The following is a 20,581-nucleotide window of genomic DNA, read 5'->3' as shown; positions in this document are numbered from 1 at the left end:
TAGCCAAGCACCAATGATACGATTCATTTTCAATGGCTGAGTGAACATGAACAGCATGGCAGTTCTCAGCTGGTAAACTTTCACAATTTTGTCTTTTATTCAATTTTCTTGTTTGTTAGCAAGAAAAAAAAATTCACTAGGCTAAGAACTAAGCAGAGCACCAATTTATTTATTTATAAAGCACTGATCTATACGATTACTCATTCCTAGTTAATCGTGACATTCAGAACATCAATGTTTCCCTTTCCACAAAGAGTTGCAAAAACAACAATGCAATTGGCTTGCATTTATAATTCAGAGACATACAAGAAAAAAAATCAGCACTACAAATTCTCTGAATACATTCAACTCACCAGAAATTTCCTGCACAAAATTTTTATGAAATCTAAGATTGAGTCTAATTGCTTATTACTCTGCACACAAAATACAAAGGTTGAAATGTTAAGGTAATGGCACAAATCAAAAACAGAGCATTTAAGTTAAATAAGATTATGAAGGCATGAATGCCTTCAAAATTTGTGGATCACTTATAGGTTAACAGCATTAAATTACATTATTACTTGATCGTCTTGCCCATAGATAAATAAGCTTAGTTGTGCCCAAAATCAGTTTCTGAGACTTCCATAAGTATTCATCACATGAAGCAAATGCAGGGTAACTGACCAAGCACTTCAAAGTAACACGTCCACATGAAGTACAAGATCTACATCTTATAGTCTTTAAAGAGCAAAAGATAAGCATTTGAGCCAGAAATTCGTTTCTGGTTGGAAGCAAGCTGCACCAATGTAGTTGTTCAACTATAACCAAGCCTGCAAGCTTTCAACCACTTGTACAAGATGCCAGGAGTGAGGAGATCTTTGCATCAACAGACCACCTTTGCTGGCACAATTCAGCCTGGAGTTTTCAACATATTTGGATGATTGCATAATAGTAAGTCCCTAGCTGTGGGACATCCCAGGAAAGAGTGTCACAGAATCAGAAAGATACAATGATAAAAACATACTCATTTGTAGTCTTCTGCTTCCAAGATCCCAAACAAACAAAATAACCTCTTGACCATCAGTGACAATGTTATCATTTATTGTCAATCACCAACTGCACTTCAAATGAGGAAGCAGTTGAAGTTCAATCACATTTGAGAATTGTTTAACCCTAGCTTTTACCTTGGAGCCTTCCCTCCACAGACTGTCTATATTTCATGCAGCTTACAGCCAGTGTAATCAAAGATTCCAGCCATGCTGGACAGTCTTTCTTCCCTCTCCCATCAGACTGAAGATACAAAAGCCTGAAAGAACGTACGACTAGGCTCAATGATACCTAATCCACTGTTCTGACACTATTGAACAGTTTCCTAGTGCAATCAGAACTGGCACTTGACCTCACTAAGGCCTTGCACCTTATTGTCTCTGTAACTGTAACATGTTATTGTTTTCCCTTGCACTATATCAATGCATTGATGCAATGAAATGTTCTGTATGGATGGCAGTCAATAGTTTTTCATTGTACCCAGGTACATATGACAACAGTAAACTAATTTACTCATTTAAATTTACTTGTCTATGTCAAGCCTTGCTGGCATGGTGAACAAAGTTTGGGGAAGGGAGTGGTTGACATTAAATCGGGCATCAGTCTGTGATGGCCCAGTTGTTATTCCCCACGCTCACCTACAAGATTAACACAGCAGTTGATTTGCTTGAAAACTGCTAAATTCTCTTGGAAGTTCAGCAGTTTACCCAAGGATTTGTTGAGTGGTATATATCATGGCCTCATCAGCTGAAGAAAAATATACCTGGAGTATAATGGGCGTTCTGGACCATAAAATTCCTGATGTAATCTGGAACTATTATGCCTTTCTGTTAGAGAATAATGAGCTCCCATATAATAATTAAGCAGTACTACACAGCACTTTAAAAAGTTGATTCATTCAGTACATCCAATACAACAAGATTTTAGGGTTATGTGCCTTTCATGCAGGATCATCAGTGTGCACAAAGCCTAGTTACATGACTTCCACACGTCATGAGATTTGGTTAGGAATTTGTTAGAGCTGCTGAAGTTTCACAAATAGAGCCTATCAGGAGTATCACAGCCTTTACTCTGAAGTAACAAGCTAGAGAACAATGGGTTGGACTTTCTAGCCCTGTATGTCATCTTTCAGAGCTTCAGTTCGTCCCAAAATATTTACAGCCAATAAGGTATTTCTAAAGCATAGTCACTGCTGTGTTTGAGGAATCATGGCATTCAGTTTGCACTCAGTAAGCTCAAAACTGGTTAATAATGACTAAACAACCAATTTTTGTATTGTTGCCAGAGGAACTGAGACACTGGATCTAACTTTTCTGATCTTCTTCAATTGTGCCATAGGAACTTATATTCACCTGGGGTCTCAGTTTAAGAATGCATCCGCAGGTTGAAACTTCTGACAATGCAGCACTTGCTCAGGTCTAATTTAGAGTATAGATTTTCGTGCTTAAGTTTCAGGGTGTCACAGTGGCACCATAAGCCTTACAAATTTGCTACCCAAAAAGAAACACAAAGAATGCAGTTTTTATAAAATTCAATTCAAATTATTATTTGACGATTTATTTCCGCTATTCCATTTATAACAATTTTAAACAGTTTTAGAAAACACAAGTTAAAAACTAAACCTGCACTCACTCTCTTCCATAGTACTTGGGTCTGTTTTCCACCTGTAAATGAAAAAGAAGTCTACTTGTTTAAAAAAAACATTATAATGCATGCATAAGCTGTATTGTAAAATTAACCAAAGAAATAAAAATTGTGCTTGGTGCTTAACAATTGTGCACAATACAATCTTTCACTATATATTGGGCTCAGCTGTGGCTCATGCAAAGGACAAAAAAATTGTTTCAGGCATGTGCCCTAATGCTTTTGGCGAAGTTTTTACCAAAATTATGGCTAGTCAACACCCAGCCTGCAATGGCCATAAGCATCCTATCAGTATTAAGAACCTTAAGTTACTTGTCTTTGTATAATATTGTGAAATATTTTTTTTTACAAAAATAATATTTTTGGCATAATAAAATTAAAGAATGTTTTCTAAAAAGAGCAAATAGAAGATGGTGTTAGTTGGATTAAAAGTGCAGCATAAATGCTTAAAATTGGAATATTATCAACATATAGAAACACTTTAAGCTGAAAAGATTAAATAGTCTGTGAAGCAATTCAGAGCAGTTTCTACTCCCTAATAAATTCTTAAAATCCTCAAAGGTATATCTCTCATTGTAAGATATTAGTAACTGCATGAATGGAATACCTTACAGCTAAATTGAATTTATTTATTTATTGAGATGCTGTGCAGAATAGGCCCTTCTGTCCCTATACCTAATTCTGGTTTAATTAAATGTGAAAACAAAGTGCAGGACTGACTATGCCAATAAATGTATGCCTGCCAATTTAATAAAGACAAGAACCCTTGTGGGTGTTAAGTCCCCTGCTTCAGAATACACAGATCATTTTGAGCTACTAAGAGTTTGAAGTTAACAGTTTAAATAGTACTTAATACACTAATCTTTTCAAAGCTGTCATGTACTAACTAACAATTGTATGTATTTTGCATCTGATGCCTTTTTAAAATAAAATTATTTATATTCCCCTTATGTACAGTCTGACAAACAAAATTTGAGATCACAATTATGCAATTCTTCATGGCACAAAAATGAAACTTTTAAATTGTGTAGAAATGTCTGAAGTACAAGTATAACTTGTGCAATAGGAGCACGGGATCTTAGAAATCTGATTTGTAATCCTCTGTAGTGCAAGCATGTGTCATCTACACATACGTTAAGAAATGTGAGTTGTTAAAAAAGTGTTCATTTTTCTTTTTCACACAAATTTTACAAGAACAAATGTTATTACTTATCATGAATTTCTGGGTAATGATTTGAGAATTTTGTAAAGGCAATATCTGTAACCAAATGGCCATAATGTAGGGATCACCTATAAATAGTTTCTGCGTCATTCATAATATATAATACCAGAAGTAGAGTGGAGAGAAGCATAGCAGTAAGGCAGCAAGTGGGGAGAAATGTGGAGTAAATTGGGCAGAGTAAACTGAAAGATTAGGGAGCATGGAAGGACTATAAGGTTTAACTGTGTACACTTTAATGCAAGAAGATGGACAAGCTCAGAGCATGGATCAGCACTTTAAATTATGTTGTTACTGAAATCGCAGAAATTTGGCTGAAGGAAGAACAGCACTGTTAATGGTACCAGGGCTTTCTTCATAGGTCATGCTTGTCTTCATAGGTCGACACATGGAATACAACATTTGGGATATTATCATATCACTTTTTCAAAACACTGATTAGACTACACTCAGAGCACAGTGTGCAATTCTGGTTGCTATACTAATGGAAGAATATGGTTGCCTTTGAGATACTACAGAAGAGATTCACTGGAATGTTATTAAGATTGAAGGATTTTAGCTATGTGGAGAGATTAAATAGGCTAGGTTTGTTTCCCTGGAGTGAAGGCAGCTGATAGAGGTATATAAAACTATTACAGGCATAGATGGGTAAATGGTCAAAATCTTTTCCAATATTAGGGGTATCAAAAGCAAGAAGGCGCAAGTTTAAGGTGAGAGGAAAGAGTTATAAATGGGATTTGAGGGGGAAATTTTGTTTTCACACAGACAGTGGTTGATATCTGGAACTCACTGTCAGACGAAGTGGTGGAATTAGATACAATCACTATGTTTAAGAGTCATTTAGAAAGCCACTTAAATAAGCAAGACGTAGAAGGATACAGACCTATTGCAGGTAAATGGAATAAGTATACAGTATATCAGCAAAAAGGTTGGTATGGAAACAGTGGAGGGCCTGTTTCTGTGTTGTACAACTCCAAATTATACTATTTTAGTTCAAATATTAGAACATCAAAGTTTTTGGCAAGAACAGGCCATTTAGTCCAACAAAGCTTGCCAAATTCCTGTTCACATAGTGTGCTGAAATAACTATCAAGTTTAGATTTGAATAGGGTAGCTTGTTCCATGTGGCCACAGCTCAATGTATAAAGAAGTGCTTCCTGATGTTAGTCTGAAATCTCCCTTTAACCAGACCCCACCTATGGCTGTGTCCTTATTGATTAATTAATTTTGAAGTAACAGCTGGCATCCACCTTACTTATACACTTAATGATTTTGAACACTTCTAGCATGTCTCCTTTCATTCTACATTTAATTAAGCTAAAAAGATTTAATTCTTTCAATCTTTCTTCAAAGCTCATACCTTGCAGACTTGGAATGAGTCTTGTTGCCCTTCTCTGAACTCTCTCTACTGCTTCACTAAAACTGCACTCAATATGTGTGATGTGTAAGCATTTTATTTCACCCCAATAAATATCTGATAATCTAAAAATAGCTTTATTAAATCTCTTCTCTTAACTTCCAAAATATGCTGACTGCAAGTCATGTTGCCAGCTGCATAACATTACATCAGCAGGTCACTCTTCATATGTAGGTCAAGAGAGCAAGGTATTTTTTAATATGAGACCTCACAGACAAATCAAGTTCTCAATTTTATACCCTATGATTAGGCTCACTTGAAAGTAATCACAAGCACAAGGTTTGGTGATTCTTGCTCTTTAGTCTAAGGTCAATGAAGCTAAGTATCTCTTTCTCCACAATTATTTAATCGTGTACTGTCGTCAGATTGAGTGAAACCTTTAATTTGCAATTTAAAAGCAAACAATTAGGGAATTAGAGTGTGATCCTATTTTAAAATGCAAGAATTATACTGAGGATGTGTAAAAAATTTAGAAATCTTTGAATTTGTTATCAAATTTAACTAAATTTAACTTCATTTTGTTGTATAAAAGCTGTGGTAAAAACTAATTTATAAAATGTATCTATATTTTCAAGAGTGTAAATTAAAGGGTTTACATTAAAACTCCTCTATTCAGACATCCTTGGAACTTTGATCATGCTGGACTAACAGGTTTTCTGGGCTAATGGATGTATTGTTATTTATACCCAAACACTTATATTTTCAGTTTTTACTTTACATAATTACTTAGTTGTACAATAAACATTCCAGTGACCCTGTGAGTTCAAACAGAGTGGGAAATATATACACACTCTCTGCTCACATCTGGCTGCAAAACGATCCTGTTCTTGACTCCTGGTGTTGTGAACCCCAAGCTGAGCTTCAGGCTGGTCTGGGCCCTAACCTTGGCTACACTCCAGGCCCTTGTTTCTGCCCACACACCATGTTTGCAATCTGGACGCTAGGCTCACAAATCATACTAATAACTAAGCTAGATACTGAACCATCAGGATTTCAAAAGAATCAGATGCTGGACTAATGAAACGTTACTATATTTGGAACAATTATTTGGAAAGAACTTCTCATTCAAAGCCTAAAATAATTTGTCTTAATCTTGTCAGAGTAAAGCTGTTCTCTTGATTTTCAATCCTGCCACTATAATGTTTTAGGTATATAATTTCTGCATCAGTTATCATATGTAACATCACAATAATTTTTTGCATATTCATTTTATCAATATCCATTTCCAAATTCTGTGGCTAAATTACAGCCTTCTTAAAGGTTTCCATGTTACAGATCACTAGACTTAGTCACACTATCTTCTCATTCTTGCAATCTTTTCTGCTAACATTACCTTAACTTTGGCAAATTCACTGCCACTACCAGATGCCTTGTGCAGGAAGGCACAGAGTCGAATGTACTTCCTAAGAAGGTTGGCGTCATTCAATGTCTGTAGTGAGATGCTGAAGATGTTCTATAGGTCAGTTGTGGAGAGCGCCCTCTTCTTTGTGGTGGCGTGTTGGGGAGGAAGCATTAAGAAGAGGGACGCCTCACGTCTTAATAAGCTGGTAAGGAAGGCAGGCTCTGTCGTGGGCAAAGTACTGGAGAGTTTAACATCGGTAGCTGAGCGAAGGGCGCTGAGTAGGCTACGGTCAATTATGGATAACTCTGAACATCCTCTACATAGCACCATCCAGAGACAGAGAAGCAGTTTCAGCGACAGGTTACTATCGATGCAATGCTCCTCAGACAGGATGAAGAGGTCAATACTCCCCAATGCCATTAGGCTTTACAATTCTACCGCCAGGACTTAAGAACTTTTTAAAGCTATTATTAATGCTTTTTGAGATGGTGATTTAGATGCATATCATATTTTTTTTACTGAGTTAAGTATTGTATGTAATTAGTTTTGCTACAACAAGTGTATGGGACATTGGAAAAAAGTTGAATTTCCCCATGGGGATGAATAAAGTATCTATCTATCTATCTAAAAATCTGAAATTTCATATCCATCTTCTTTCTAGAACCAAAACTGCCACAAAACAGTACTGACTTAAGGAATAGTGACATCGTTCCTAGACATTTATGCAAAACTTCTCAATATTATCAATGTTCATGCAAAAATTTGTTTAAAAATCCTCCTGGGCATGAACGGGTGAGAGATAGAAATAAGTAACAGCCCCTTTTACAAAGCTAAGATTTTTCTGTTGAGGCATTCTTTTAACTTGTACAATGCACAAACCAAGAAGAGATCACAGATCTGTTCTATAATATCCTATTTTAGAGATAACCACAAACATAAAAATCTCACTAGTTCAAAAAAAAAGACAGTCTGCTCAGGGAAATTGGGGCCAAGTTCTACTTCAGATTGTGTACATACAGCAGGATTAGAGGAAGAACCGACTTGAAAGGTGATACCTAGCTTGCTAACAGGGTCAGTAGGACAGTCATTTTCCTTGTCACATAGTTACTCTGAATTAAAATAAAGTGGAGCGTGGCAAGAATTAACTTTAAATACCTCTAAGCTTGCATGCTAAACAACTGCAAGTTTACAAACTGGTTTACCTTCAGCATCAACCAACTTTGTAGTGACCAACTTTCAAAAGACTGTAGAAATGCACTCAGGGACATGGGTGAGATTACCATGACCAGTGTATCTGTCAAGGTGTTCACTATTAATACTATCTCATGAAATTTTACTATAAAAGTCAAACTCCTAATCATAACTGGAAATAGGATCTGCAGTACTGAAATCAATGACTAATGCAGACACAAAAATTCTGACAACTGCATTTCCTCAGGGATTGCTACCTTGGTGATAGTCTTTTTGTTGAATTGTGCGTTAATTTGTTCAATAAATTTTGATTTGATAGCAAATCCTTTTTTAATGTAGGAGTACTCCATCCTGAGCAATGGCTCAGAAGAGCAATCAAATAAGTTATGGTTTCAGTCTCTTATCAAATTTGAAATACTTATGAAACAGATTGAAATTATTTTGGGTAAATGAAATAAAACAGCAACTACTTGATTATAAATCTACTTGACTATAAATTGAAGAAACATGGTCAACGTGGAACCAACCTCACATGTGCACGTAATCCTCCTTGGATTAGGAGCTTCCTGTTGTAACTGATACACTGGAAAGTGGGAAGTGAAAAACCAAAGTTAAATTATAATTTAAGAACACAATTGATGTACAGTATAATAAATTGTTTAAACAGGGGAGACAAAATAAAACATTACCTATATAGGTAACACTGTGGATCAACTGATCTTAAAAGCATAGCAATTTTTTTTCTAAAGTTTATAGTGAAAATTGATAGGGTTTATTGTCTTGTTTTCTTAATACCTTTTGAAAGAATATCTACCACTTTAACTTGTATTCTATTGTTTTTTTATATGCAATTGTCACTACTGGAATGAAGTGGTAGAATGTACAGCTGTTTAATTGTACTGTTCACAATCTCCAAATAGAGTAGCTGTCACCCATCTTAACATCATATTTTTGTTTTTACTTTAATGTTTTTGAAGTGCTAATTTAGCCTGTTAACAAATAAAAAATGACAAATTTAGCACATTCTAGTTTTCCTCTGGTATTCAGAAAGTAGTTTGAATAATATACATCAATAACTTCTGTTAAACAGAAATGGCAACAGCTTAATTCCAGGACTGCATAAATTTACTTCATCAGCTTACACTTAAAAATGTTTTCAAAGTCGTTCTACCTGAGGAGAAAACATGCTTCAGAATGTTCACAAATTTCTAACCAATAAGAAACTGAACAAAGTCATCTCTTTTCTGAGTATCTTCTGAAGTTATAATATTTTGACTGCTTGTGGTGAAGCCAAGAATAGACCACAAACCTGCTTCAGCCTCAGAAAGGGCATTCTGTATTTTTTCCATTTCAGGGAATATCTAAATCAGCATCAAAATGTAATACACTTTCCACAGAATGGAGTGCAAGCAAAACATTGCCACCATGGGCAGTACAGTGTATTTCATCAAATCAGGTTTGGGTTAACTGCATGGGACCTCAACAGAGATTTCACCCTAATTATATGTCTTAGAAAAAATATACAAAGCAAAAGGTGATTAAATTCTCTAGAATAAAGATTTAAAAAAATACAAAATATTCAAATATTATACCAATAGAAAAATGTGGTTGCATTACTGGAATTATTAGATATATTTCAATGTAACCCTAAATAGATTTAAAAGATAAGTTTAAAAAGAAGTTACTGCAATGCTCAGAAGGTTGAGCTCAATTTAACTCCTTACTTTTGATAAATGCATTGGAAAACGTAGTAACAGTTTTTGTTAAAAATATAAATATTTAAATTTATTTTGCTTTTCCTGATAGAGTCATAGAACACTACAGCACAGAAACAGGTACTTCAGCCTGTACTAGATGGGACCATCTAGTACATGCCGAACCATTAACGTCCCATCAACCTGCATCTAGACCGCTGACCTGCATAACCCTCCCATACACGTACCTATCCAAAATTTCTCTTAAATGCTAAAGTTGAACCCGCATCCACTACTTGCGCTGGCAGCTTGTTCCACACTCTCATCACCCTCTGATTGAAGAGGTTCCCCTCACGTTCCTCTCAAACATTCCCCTTTCACCCTTAACCCATAACCTCCAGTTGTAGTCCTACCCAACCTCAGTGAAAAAAGCCTGCTTGCATTTACCATATCTATACCCCTCAATGTCTCAATGTTGTAACTTTTATCAAATCTCCTCCATCTTCAACACTCTAGGGAATTAAGTTTTAACTTATTCAGCCTTTCCCTATAAACCAGGCCCTTAAGTCCCAGCAACATCCTTGTAATTTTTCCCCGCACTCTTTCAATCTTACTTACATTTTTCCTCTAGGTAGGTGACAAAAACTGCACTCAAATCAGGCTTCACTAACGTCCTATACAATTTCAACATAATATCCCAACCCTGGTACTCATTACATTGATTCATGAATGCAAATGTGTCAAAAGCTTTCTTTACGACCCTATCTGTGATGCCACTTCCAAGGAATTTTGGATCTGTTTTCCAGGATCCCTCTGTTCTATCGTACTCCTCAGTGCCCTGCCACTCACCATGTAAGATCTACCCTGGTTGATCCTCCCAAAGTACAATACCTCACACTTGTCTGCATTAAATTCCATCTGCCATTTTTTAGCCAATTTTTCCAGCTGGCTGGTCCAGATCCCACTGCAAGCTTTGAAAGTCTTCATCACTATCTACTACACCCCTAATTTTAGCATTATCTGAAAATTTGCTGATCTAGTTTACCACATTGTCATCTTCTGGGGCCAAGGTGCAAAACATTCAAAATAACAAGCAAATATCAAAAATAGCGAGTAACATTCAAAACACCGTGCATAAATTAGCACTCTAGTCTTCCAGAATTTTATCTCTTGCTATTCTTTTGCTCTTAATATATATCAGTAGAAGCAGTTAGGATTCTCCTTCAACTCATCTGCTAGAACAACCTCATGCCTTCTTTTAGCCCTCCTGATTTTCTTATTAAGTGTTCTCTTGCGTTTCTTATACTCCATAAGCACCCTATTTGTTCCTACCTGCCTATACCTACTACATACTTCTTAACAAGGGCCTCATTATCTCTTGAAAGCTAATGTTCCTTAAACCTATTATCCTTAACTTTTACTCCTGACAGAAACATACAAATGCTGCTCTCAGAATTTCATTTTTGAAGGCCTCCCACTTACCAAGTACACCATTGCCAGAAAACAACCCATCACAATCCACATTTGCCAGATCCTTTCTGATACCATCAAAGTTGGCCTTTCTCCAATAAAGAAACTCAACCCAAGAGCCAGATCTATCCTTTTCCGTAATTACCTTGAAATTAATTTCCTTATGATCACTAGTTGCAAAAACTGTTCCCCTAAACAAACTTTTGTCACCAGCCCTGTCTCATTGTCTTAATAGGAGATCTAGTATCAGACCTCTCTCTCTGGTTGGGACTCCTATGTATTGATTAAGGAATCTTTCCTGAACCCATCTGACAAACTCTTTCCCATCCAGCCCTTTTACAATTTGGGAGTCCCAGTCAATACATGGAAAGTTAAAAATCACCTATTATCACAACCTTATGTTTCTTGCAACTGTCTGCGTTACCTCTACAACTTTGCTCCTCTAATTCCTGCAGACTGTTGTGTGGTCTATAATACAATTCCATTAATGCTGTCGTATACTCCTTATTCTGATTATGATTCTAATTCCTCAGTTCTACCCATAAGGCCTCACTAGACAAGGTCTGTCCTGTCTGAGTACTGCTACGACATTTTCCTGACTTAATTCCACATGCTGATACATCCACCATTCCTACTGCTTGCATTGAAAAACATACAGCTCGGAACATTAGTTCCACCATGCTCATCCTTTTGATTCCTGGCTTTGTATGTAGGCTTAAAAACATCTTTCTTCACAACCACTCCGCTATCAGTTCTGGCAATTGGTTTCCATCCCCATGTAACTCCAATCTGACATCACCACCACCGCACCCTCCCCCCTCCACCCCATACAGCAGTAAGAAACCTTCCCACTGGAATATTAGTCCCCACTCCAGTTCAGGTGCATACCATCCCTTATGTACAGGCACCTTCCCTGGAAGACAGCCCAAATATCCAGAACTCCGAAGCCTTCCTTCCTGCACCAATCAACTTAACCACGTGATCAATCGTATGATCTTCCTATTTCTGACCTCACTAGCACAATCCTGGAAGTTCTGTCTTTAACTTCCTGAACTCACTTTGCAAGACCTCGTCACTCCTACTACTCATGCCGCTGCTACCGACATGGACCATGTGTCTGCTCACATTCCAAGTTAAGAATGCTGTGGATTCTATTCAAGATGCTCCTGACCCTGACACCCAGGAAATGACAAACCATCATGTTCTCCTTTTAGAACCTATCACTACAGCTCTCCTGTTCTCCCCTTCCTTTCTGAGCCACAGAGCCACGCTTAGTGTCAGACACCTGACCTCCGTGGCTTTCCTCTGCTAGTTTATCCCACCCAACAGTTTCCAAAGCTGTATACCTATTGTTCAGGCGAATCATCACAGGCTGCCTATCCCCTTTCCTCTACCTGACAGTCAACCAGTTAAATGTGTCCTGCACCTTGGGTGTAACTACCTCCCTGCATGTCCTGTTTATTAACTTCTCAGGCTCCCAAATAATCCAGCGTTCATCTTGTTCCAGAACAGCTCCAGCTCCTTAGCACTGTTTGTTAGAAGCTGCGGCTGGATACACTTATTGCGGGAGTAGTCATCAGGGACACCAAAGGTTTCCCTGCCTTCCCACATCCCACAAGAAGAGCATTCTACTACCCTGCCTGGCATTCCCACTGTTCTAAATGTGCAATAAGAAAAAGAATAAGTAACTAAAATAACCTACCTACGGCTTACTACTCTCCTCGCTGAAGCCTCAACTTCCCACTCTAAGTTGAGTCCACCCACACAATGGCCCACCCACACAATGGCCACTCCATTTAAATCTCACTTTTTATTAGATCTTGCCAAGTGCCTAATTATGCGCAATCCAATGTCTCCTAGGGAACTGCTGTGCGCAAAATGTGCTGAATGCCCCAACTCAATTCTTTTAAACACTCTCCCTTTACGCAATCCAATATCTCCTCAGAAACTGTGCATGCAGAAGCATTTCATCTCTGACAGGATTGTTTTCACCTAGGCTGTTCTGGAACAAATGATAGAATAATGTGTTTCAATCAGACTGCCCTTTCCAATCCACTATCAGATTTGGATGTACCAAACTAATTGACTTCACTCAGCAGCTCAATTGAGAATGAGAAATTTGTAAATCACTAAAAAATATATATTGCGCCGAAGAATCACCTATGAGTCAGGACTTAAGTATATGAATCAATTGATTAACTCTATAACATTTTCTACCATGTGGGTAAACATTATTCTTTGGGGAGCAATATAAAGGGAAGAAGTTTGATCTTTTCAGTCTCATGGTCAGCGATTCGCATGAAGAGAAGAATTTGAAAAGGATATAATTTAAGTTGGGGTAGTAACATTCTGGCACATTTTTCTTCCAAATATTTTTACACTTTGATAATTTGTGGCACTTCACTTAACACCCAGCTGATAAATCATAGAACTCACCCAACTGAGGCAAGTGAGTTCCAGTGAGAGGCAGCTCTGTGACTTGAACTCGTGACCTTCTGGTTGGAAGTCGAGTGTTGTACCACTACAGCTATTGGGCTACCAAGACTTTATCATTTCTGAAGTCTTCAGATAATCTATATACAATTATTGAAAGTACTGTAAGACACTTCATTCATGAGGAAATTAATAGATTCTTCTACAATACAGTACTTCAGTTAGAGACTTCAACTTAGCAAATTTCTCTTTAGAAGAGTATCATTAAAAAGTAACTAAAACTATATTCTTCCTGAAACATAGTTGCATGGATAGCAAAAGAATACTTGTTGAGAAGCTACCTCAATCTCAAAATTCAGCTACTTATCTAGGGATATGGGAAGGGATGTCAAAAAACTGGAAAGGTTGTTTCAGGAACTTGCTTTTTCAATAAATGCAAGTCCACTTTAAATCTTCTGATTTGAATGTTAATCAAAATAAGTTTATACTTACAGTAAGATTTCCAAACTGGAGGCTTATATTCATCATTTTCTGTGTACAAAAAAAAAGGTTGAAGAAAAATTACAAGAAAGGAAATTAAACTTATTGAACAAGAATTATTGACAATTATCCTATGGGATAATTCCTAATTTTATACAGAAACTGAATTAATGATGGAGGAGAGATTTCTGAATGGTAGGTTTAAATTTCAAACAACTTGCATGTTTCAGGAAGCTGGTCATTCAATTGTTCCATATTATAGAGTAGGGCAACATTACTAGTTTATACCTGACCCAAAGCCAAACAAGTACCATCTCCTTAAAACCCTTAACCAAATCATTTTTGGACCAAAATCTTGACTAGTGGTAGCAAGCCAGTGATTCTTGAAAGATTCTCCTCCAATACATAGTTGATCTTTTACATGCAGATTAAAAAAAATAGAAATACTAGCCAAAGGCAAAGCTGAATAGTTTCACTTTCATACTCTAAAAATATAATCTTACAGATCAAACTTAGTTAGTATTATTAAATGCACATCTTGGAAACCAGCCTCCCCTCCATAGATTGTCCACACTTCACTGCCTGAAACCAGCATAATCAGACTAACTATTGTGGACATTTTCTGTTTGCCCCTTCCTTCAGGCAGAAGATACAAAAGCCTGAAAGCACATGAGGATTATGGACAGCTTCTATCCCACTGTTATAACAATATTGAATGGTTCCTTAGTATGATAAAATGGACTTGACCCCTGAATCTACCTCATTATTACATTGCACCTTATTGTCTACCTGCACTTTTGCTGTAATTGTAACACTTCATTCTGCATACTACCTCAATGCACTGTTATAATAAACTGATCTGCATGAACTGTATGCAAGACATGTTTTGCAATGTACCTTGGTACATGTGACAATAATAAAGCAATTTATCAGATCACTTTTAATTTTCTCCCCTCTCATGGTAAACCTATGCCTTTAGTTCTCGACTCTCCTGCCGTGGAAAAAAATACTATATCCTATTTATTCCTCTCTTATTTTTTTAAACTTCTGAGGTCATCCTTCAGCTTCCTATATTCTAGAGAGAATTAATTCAGCCTACCTGATCCTTATAACTACAGCTCTGCCTTCCAGGCAACATCTTAATTAATTTCTTCAGCACTCTCTCTGTTGCTATCACAACATTCCTGTAGCGTGGCAACCAGAGCAGCATGGACTTCTCTAATTGTAGTCTAACCAATATTCTGTGCAACTCTAACATTATGTCCCAATTTTTATACCCAATCCCTTGGCTTTGGAAGGCAAGTATTAAAAGTGTCTTTTTCACTATCCTATCCACCAGTGTCACCACTTTCAACAAGCTATGGACTTCCATCCGAATTTCCTCTGTACACCATTAAGGTCCCTGCCATTTTTTTTCCATATGTCTTACTGAATCAGTATTAGATTATGACCAATTCAAATTATGAATCAAAATAGGTTTGTACCAACTACCAGTTGAGCCATGTATTAATTTATTTACTAATTAATATAGTTAATACACGGCTCAAACCACGGATCAGTGGAGTAATCGTCAACATTGTGAAACATGAATACAATTTTATACAAGTTACGATAACGACCTCACCTGAGCAACCAAGCGTTTCATATCATTATGTCAGCCAGGCTGGGTTATTTTCTATGTGCCGAAGTTCAACAAGTGGCATGAAATTCAGTGAAGGCCCAGTTGGTCAAACTCATTTGGAAGTACAGCAAGTTTAATGGTAAACTGTACATGCAATCTATCTCAGTTAAGTCACAGTTAGAAATGTTCAAATGGATGACCTAGTGTTATTAACACAACACTCAACAGCACCTATGTTTCTTTGTTCCGTTACAATTTTCAAGCAAATAAGTTGAATTGGCCTTCCTTTAACTTTTCTTCTGTAAACTGACAGAATGAAGCAAAATATTCTGGAAAAATCTGTTCACCTGTTACAAGCCTTACTTCAGAAATATACACCTCAAATAAGTGCTGACGTATGAAGAGAACAGCTGACATTTGAGAAGTTACTACTTTGAAACAAACAGAAATTTTAAATGTTGTAGATTGTTATCATTGTTTATTTTTGTGACATTTCTCTTTTTGTTCTCAGATACAAAATGTATATATTCTGTCCACAGGCTTCCTGATCTTCAAATCCCAAACTTCACATTGTGCTTTGGAAGTTGCTTGTATGTTTCTGTTAATGTACTTTTTCATCATAGCATTTATATTGTTGTTAAATACTCCACTGTCAAAGAATTCTATCAAACTAAACTGGGCACATAAACATTCAAAGTGCCTAGTCAATGAGGTACATTTTACAAGGATATTCTCTGGATTAGAGAACATGTCTTATCAAGAAAGGTTGCACAAGCTCGGGCTTTTTTCTTTGGAGTGACGGAGGATGAGAGATGACCTGATAGAGGTGTACAAGATTATGAGTAATACATATAATGGACAGCAAGTGCCTTTATCCCCAGGGCAGAAATGGCCAATGGTAGAAGACACCCTTTTAAGGTGAATGGAGGGAAGTTTAGGGGAGATGTCAGAGGTAGGATTCTTTAAAACCAGAGTGGCAAGTGTCTTAAATGCACCGCCGGGGTGGTGAGTAAGGCTGATAGATTAGTGACATTTGAAAGTCTTAGGCACGTGGATGAAAGAATAATGGTGGGTTATGGGCTGTGTAGGAGGGAAAGGTTGGAGTGATCAGTGAGTAGGTTTATATAGGTCTGCACAACATCATGGGCCAAAGGGCCCATACTGTGCTGTACTATGTTCTATATCAGTAACAAAATAAATCATGAAGAATCAGAGAACACATTCAGAGCCTGTGACAGCAAAGGGAACCTTGGAGGAGAATTAAAGTTGGGAACAAAGAGAAAAAAAAAACAGAATTTGAGAAGATGTTAACAGATGATATTACTGAGATTTGGAGCAGATAAAAGAAACAAGATGAGATTTTCAAATAAAAATTGTCATGTAAATGGTATTATAAGTGAGCAGAATGATAGTGAACACGCAGGTTAGGGAACAGGCAGCAAACAATGGAAAACAATCACAAGTTTACAGAGTGTAAAACCACAAACAACAGACTCTGGCATGGTATATTGTGATATTGAGGTGACAAAGGCATAAATGAGTTTTAGTGCCAGTTAAGCTGTAGCAACCATTGGCCAAAAATTCCTGTCAAAGACAAGGATAACAAGAAGCCTTTGAACAATATACCTCAATTTCAGACAGGTGCATAGAGAATGTCAAAAGGTAATGCAATGCTTGAAAAACTGTGCTGATGATGACAATTTGGTTTTCCCTCTGTTTATTTACAAAATAAAACTGCTCAACTAGTGCAGTCATACTGATAGTCTGAAGATTGAGAGATCAAGCAGTGCTGGAGACAGGAAACATAGATAAGGTCACATTATAGGAGTCAACTACATCATGAATATTAACAGATCAGAGAGGACACCATCTTAAAACAACTTTGCAATGTCAGGTAGTGGCAGATGGGGGTGGGTGGGCTCCATTCAATATATTCATAGCTGGTGACTGAAAAATACACCCTCAATTTGTAAAATCAATTTAATGCCTGGAAAATGCTTTTGTTTTATGAAATTGTTATTTGAAAAGGCTGAGCAAAATGCATTATGCAAGTTTATACAGTGCCTTCCTGTACGAGTGGAATACCATACAATACTGTGGAAAAAATAGCTTCAGAAATCGGACACATGGTCCAAGAAGTCAAGTGTTGTAGCAAAAACTCAAACTGAACATCAATAAATTGAGGAATTCCTCAAGCGTTTCTCCAAAAGTGAGATATAATAGGTCAAATTACAAAATCCTATTTCTCCATTTTACTTCATTTATGCTGCTTTATTTTTCATTCCTTCCTTTATATCCTTATTGAATGTGTGGCTTAAAAGGCTGACAAAACCAGTCTAACAATAACTTTCCAATGGGATCAACTACCTTGGAGCTAAGGATAGGGAGGGATTGAGATTAACTGGTTCTTTCACACAAATGGCAGAGATAGAACAAACTGAGTATCAATCTCAGTGATTTTGAGATATTACTCGGTTAATATTTCACTTTGCTGTCATTTACTATCAGATTATCATTTTGCTTTTTAATGAATTGCAAAGTTCAAATCTTCAGAATTCCATTGCTAGCTAGAAATGGATTAATATTTTGTATGCATTTTTAAAAATGTATTTTATGATTAAATATATTATACATCTTTGGACTTATTTTCACTAAATATCATCTAGCTATTAGTGCAACAAGTTAACAACTGCCTGGCAAGGGAAAACTCTCAATATTTGCTGCTGTGTGTATATTTCTTGACATAATACCAGATCTTCAGTTAAAGGCCAATTCAACTTACTTGCTTGTATAATCATGGCAAACAGCAACAAAAAGCAAGCAAACAAAAAAAAGATTCATAAACAAATTTTCTTTGCACCTTTTCCTCCCCATTTTTATTTTCCTGAGTTCAAGAAATTAAATAATATGATGAATCCACATTTGTTTTATCGCAACTTGTTAGTGCTGTTGTTAATGGTCAGTGTTTAGACTTTGGTTGCAGATGCTTTGAACAAACCAATAACCAGATCTAAAATATCTGGTATTTTTCACAAAGTAAGATGCTTAAATGATTAATTTTAGTGCTACTCACATAATTCTGAAGTACAAACTTCACTAAAGCATTATGAAAAGCTATTAACTATATACAGACATGGGCATATCATAAAGAAATCTGGCAGAGATAGGACAAACTGAGTTTCTACTTTCCTACCTTCTGAGCTCAATGACTTTAATCAAAGACATCATACATCTTCTTTTAGTTTATTTTCACTAAATATTTTCTGGCTTGTCAGTGCAACAAGTTAACTTAGCTGCCTGGCAAGGGAAAGCCTTTTAAAAAAAAAAATTGCTATTATCTACATTGTGTTATATTCATTGACGTAACGCCAGAATTCTTTGTATAACCAATGTACCATCAAACAGTAACAGAAAGCAAGCAATAAATGCCAGCTGCAAGTAATCAAAAAATGAAATTTAATCTAAGTTACAAGTTTGACCAAGTTTGTAGATAATTCCAATGGCCATGTAATTAATCTTTAAAACAATACAAGTTACATTGATAAACTGGCAACTTTCTAAAATATTTAAATTCTCTGTAATTAGGAATGAAACACCCAAATTCAAACACCTAAATAAAATCATTTAATAATTTTAACTCATTTTTGTGCAAATAGTTAAAAGATCCATTGCAAAGCTAAAAATAACTCAAAAATATTTTGGAAAGGCTGGGTTTCTAGCGATGACTTAGCTTTGAGAAAGAATAATTTTGTTGTTTTCCATATTACAGTAATATGGATCAATTTTGCATTCTTCAATCACTCATGCATACTACAATTGAGAAGCAATACCAATCTTCCAACAAAAAGACAGACCTCAGAAATCCACACAATAAAATGAAACTATTTTCTTCATAGATAAATCTTATAAATTATGAGTGAAATTTTTGTGATCAACAAGATTTAAACAACAATTTTTCACCTTCAATGAATAAGTTTAAATTACTCTCAGCTTTTTTCCTATTCCTAAATAAGTAATTCTAATAAACTAGATGACATATTATAGTGGTTGCCCAATTTCTATTTATTTTGGAAATTTCCATTACCTCCAGACAGTTCTCCAGCAGTTTGCTTTTTGCTGGACTGCAATCCTTTGTCTCTCCTTTGTACAGGTCTTGTATGCTAAACTGGTAATGATTACATGGTTTCCCATAACTTGTGCAAATCAATTTCACAAACGTGTCTCTGTTGCAATTGATAATTCATCTTCTGAAGTTTCTTTTACAAATTTTATTATCTTCATCTGGGCTCTGATCTTCTTCTTGCTTCACACTGTACACTAATAACTTCATCCACACACCATCCAACTGCATTCACCCATTACATCTTCAACTTGTGCCACATCATTGATCTATAGAGCACAACTTAATTTTACACCTGGCTGTATCAGCTTAATTTCATCTCGAGTTCTCAATATGACAATTTTTCATTTAAATTCTTTGGAAACAGGTCCATGATGTTTTCAAACTAACAACTCTTGCCTTGATTGCAAATTCATTACATTCATCAGGATTCCTGGCCACACAGTTCTTCAGACTCAAAAGGAACCTCAATCATTTGGGACATTTGAGAAATACAAAGCTTTTAACAAAAGTAGGAATTGTCTAACATTTTACACTAGAGATAGAATATTTCATCTTACTTGGTTTATTTACTCAAAGGAACCAACAGAAATTAACACTCTTTAGATATAGTACCTTTGGAGATACAGTACATACATCCATTTATATTTTTTACAATTACCAAAGGGAACCTGGTGTAATTAGCAACATTTGACAGTTAAAGAGCAATGAGAAACACAGAAATGCCCACGAGCAACAAAAACAGGATAAAACTAAAGTGCAGGAAATACTCAACAGGTCAGGTAGAATTTGTGTGCAGAAAAACAAGAGTTAATATTTCAAATCAACAGACTTCATCAGAGCTCCCAGTAATTTCAGGCTTTACCAGGGCTCTATCCTCCCTCGTGTACTGCACCCTATATTCATAACTTCATCTGCACTACG

At 36.3% G+C, this 20,581-nt stretch overlaps 1 protein-coding gene across 2 annotated transcripts in view; it reads right to left on the bottom strand.

Annotated features, from left to right (window-relative positions):
* Nucleotides 1-20,581, bottom strand: part of chn1 (chimerin 1) — a 113,341-nt gene that overhangs the window by 84,483 nt on the left and 8,277 nt on the right. Inside the window, exons 2-5 of one of the 2 annotated variants that reach the window (XM_073047183.1) lie at nucleotides 13,929-13,967; nucleotides 13,440-13,576; nucleotides 8,367-8,422; nucleotides 2,659-2,690 (exon numbers count right to left, since the gene is read on the bottom strand). Coding sequence is in view for 1 of the 2 variants with exons in the window: in XM_073047182.1 (XP_072903283.1) it covers nucleotides 2,659-2,690; nucleotides 8,367-8,422; nucleotides 13,929-13,967 (127 nt within the window). In the remaining variant the exon portion in view is untranslated. The remainder of the gene's footprint in view (nucleotides 1-2,658; nucleotides 2,691-8,366; nucleotides 8,423-13,439; nucleotides 13,577-13,928; nucleotides 13,968-20,581) is intronic. The other variant, XM_073047182.1, reaches the window with a different exon arrangement.

Source organism: Hemitrygon akajei, chromosome 5 (genome assembly GCF_048418815.1).
Source record: "Hemitrygon akajei chromosome 5, sHemAka1.3, whole genome shotgun sequence".
Lineage (NCBI taxonomy): Eukaryota > Metazoa > Chordata > Chondrichthyes > Myliobatiformes > Dasyatidae > Hemitrygon > Hemitrygon akajei.
This window is presented reverse-complemented; position numbering and strand designations above follow the sequence as displayed.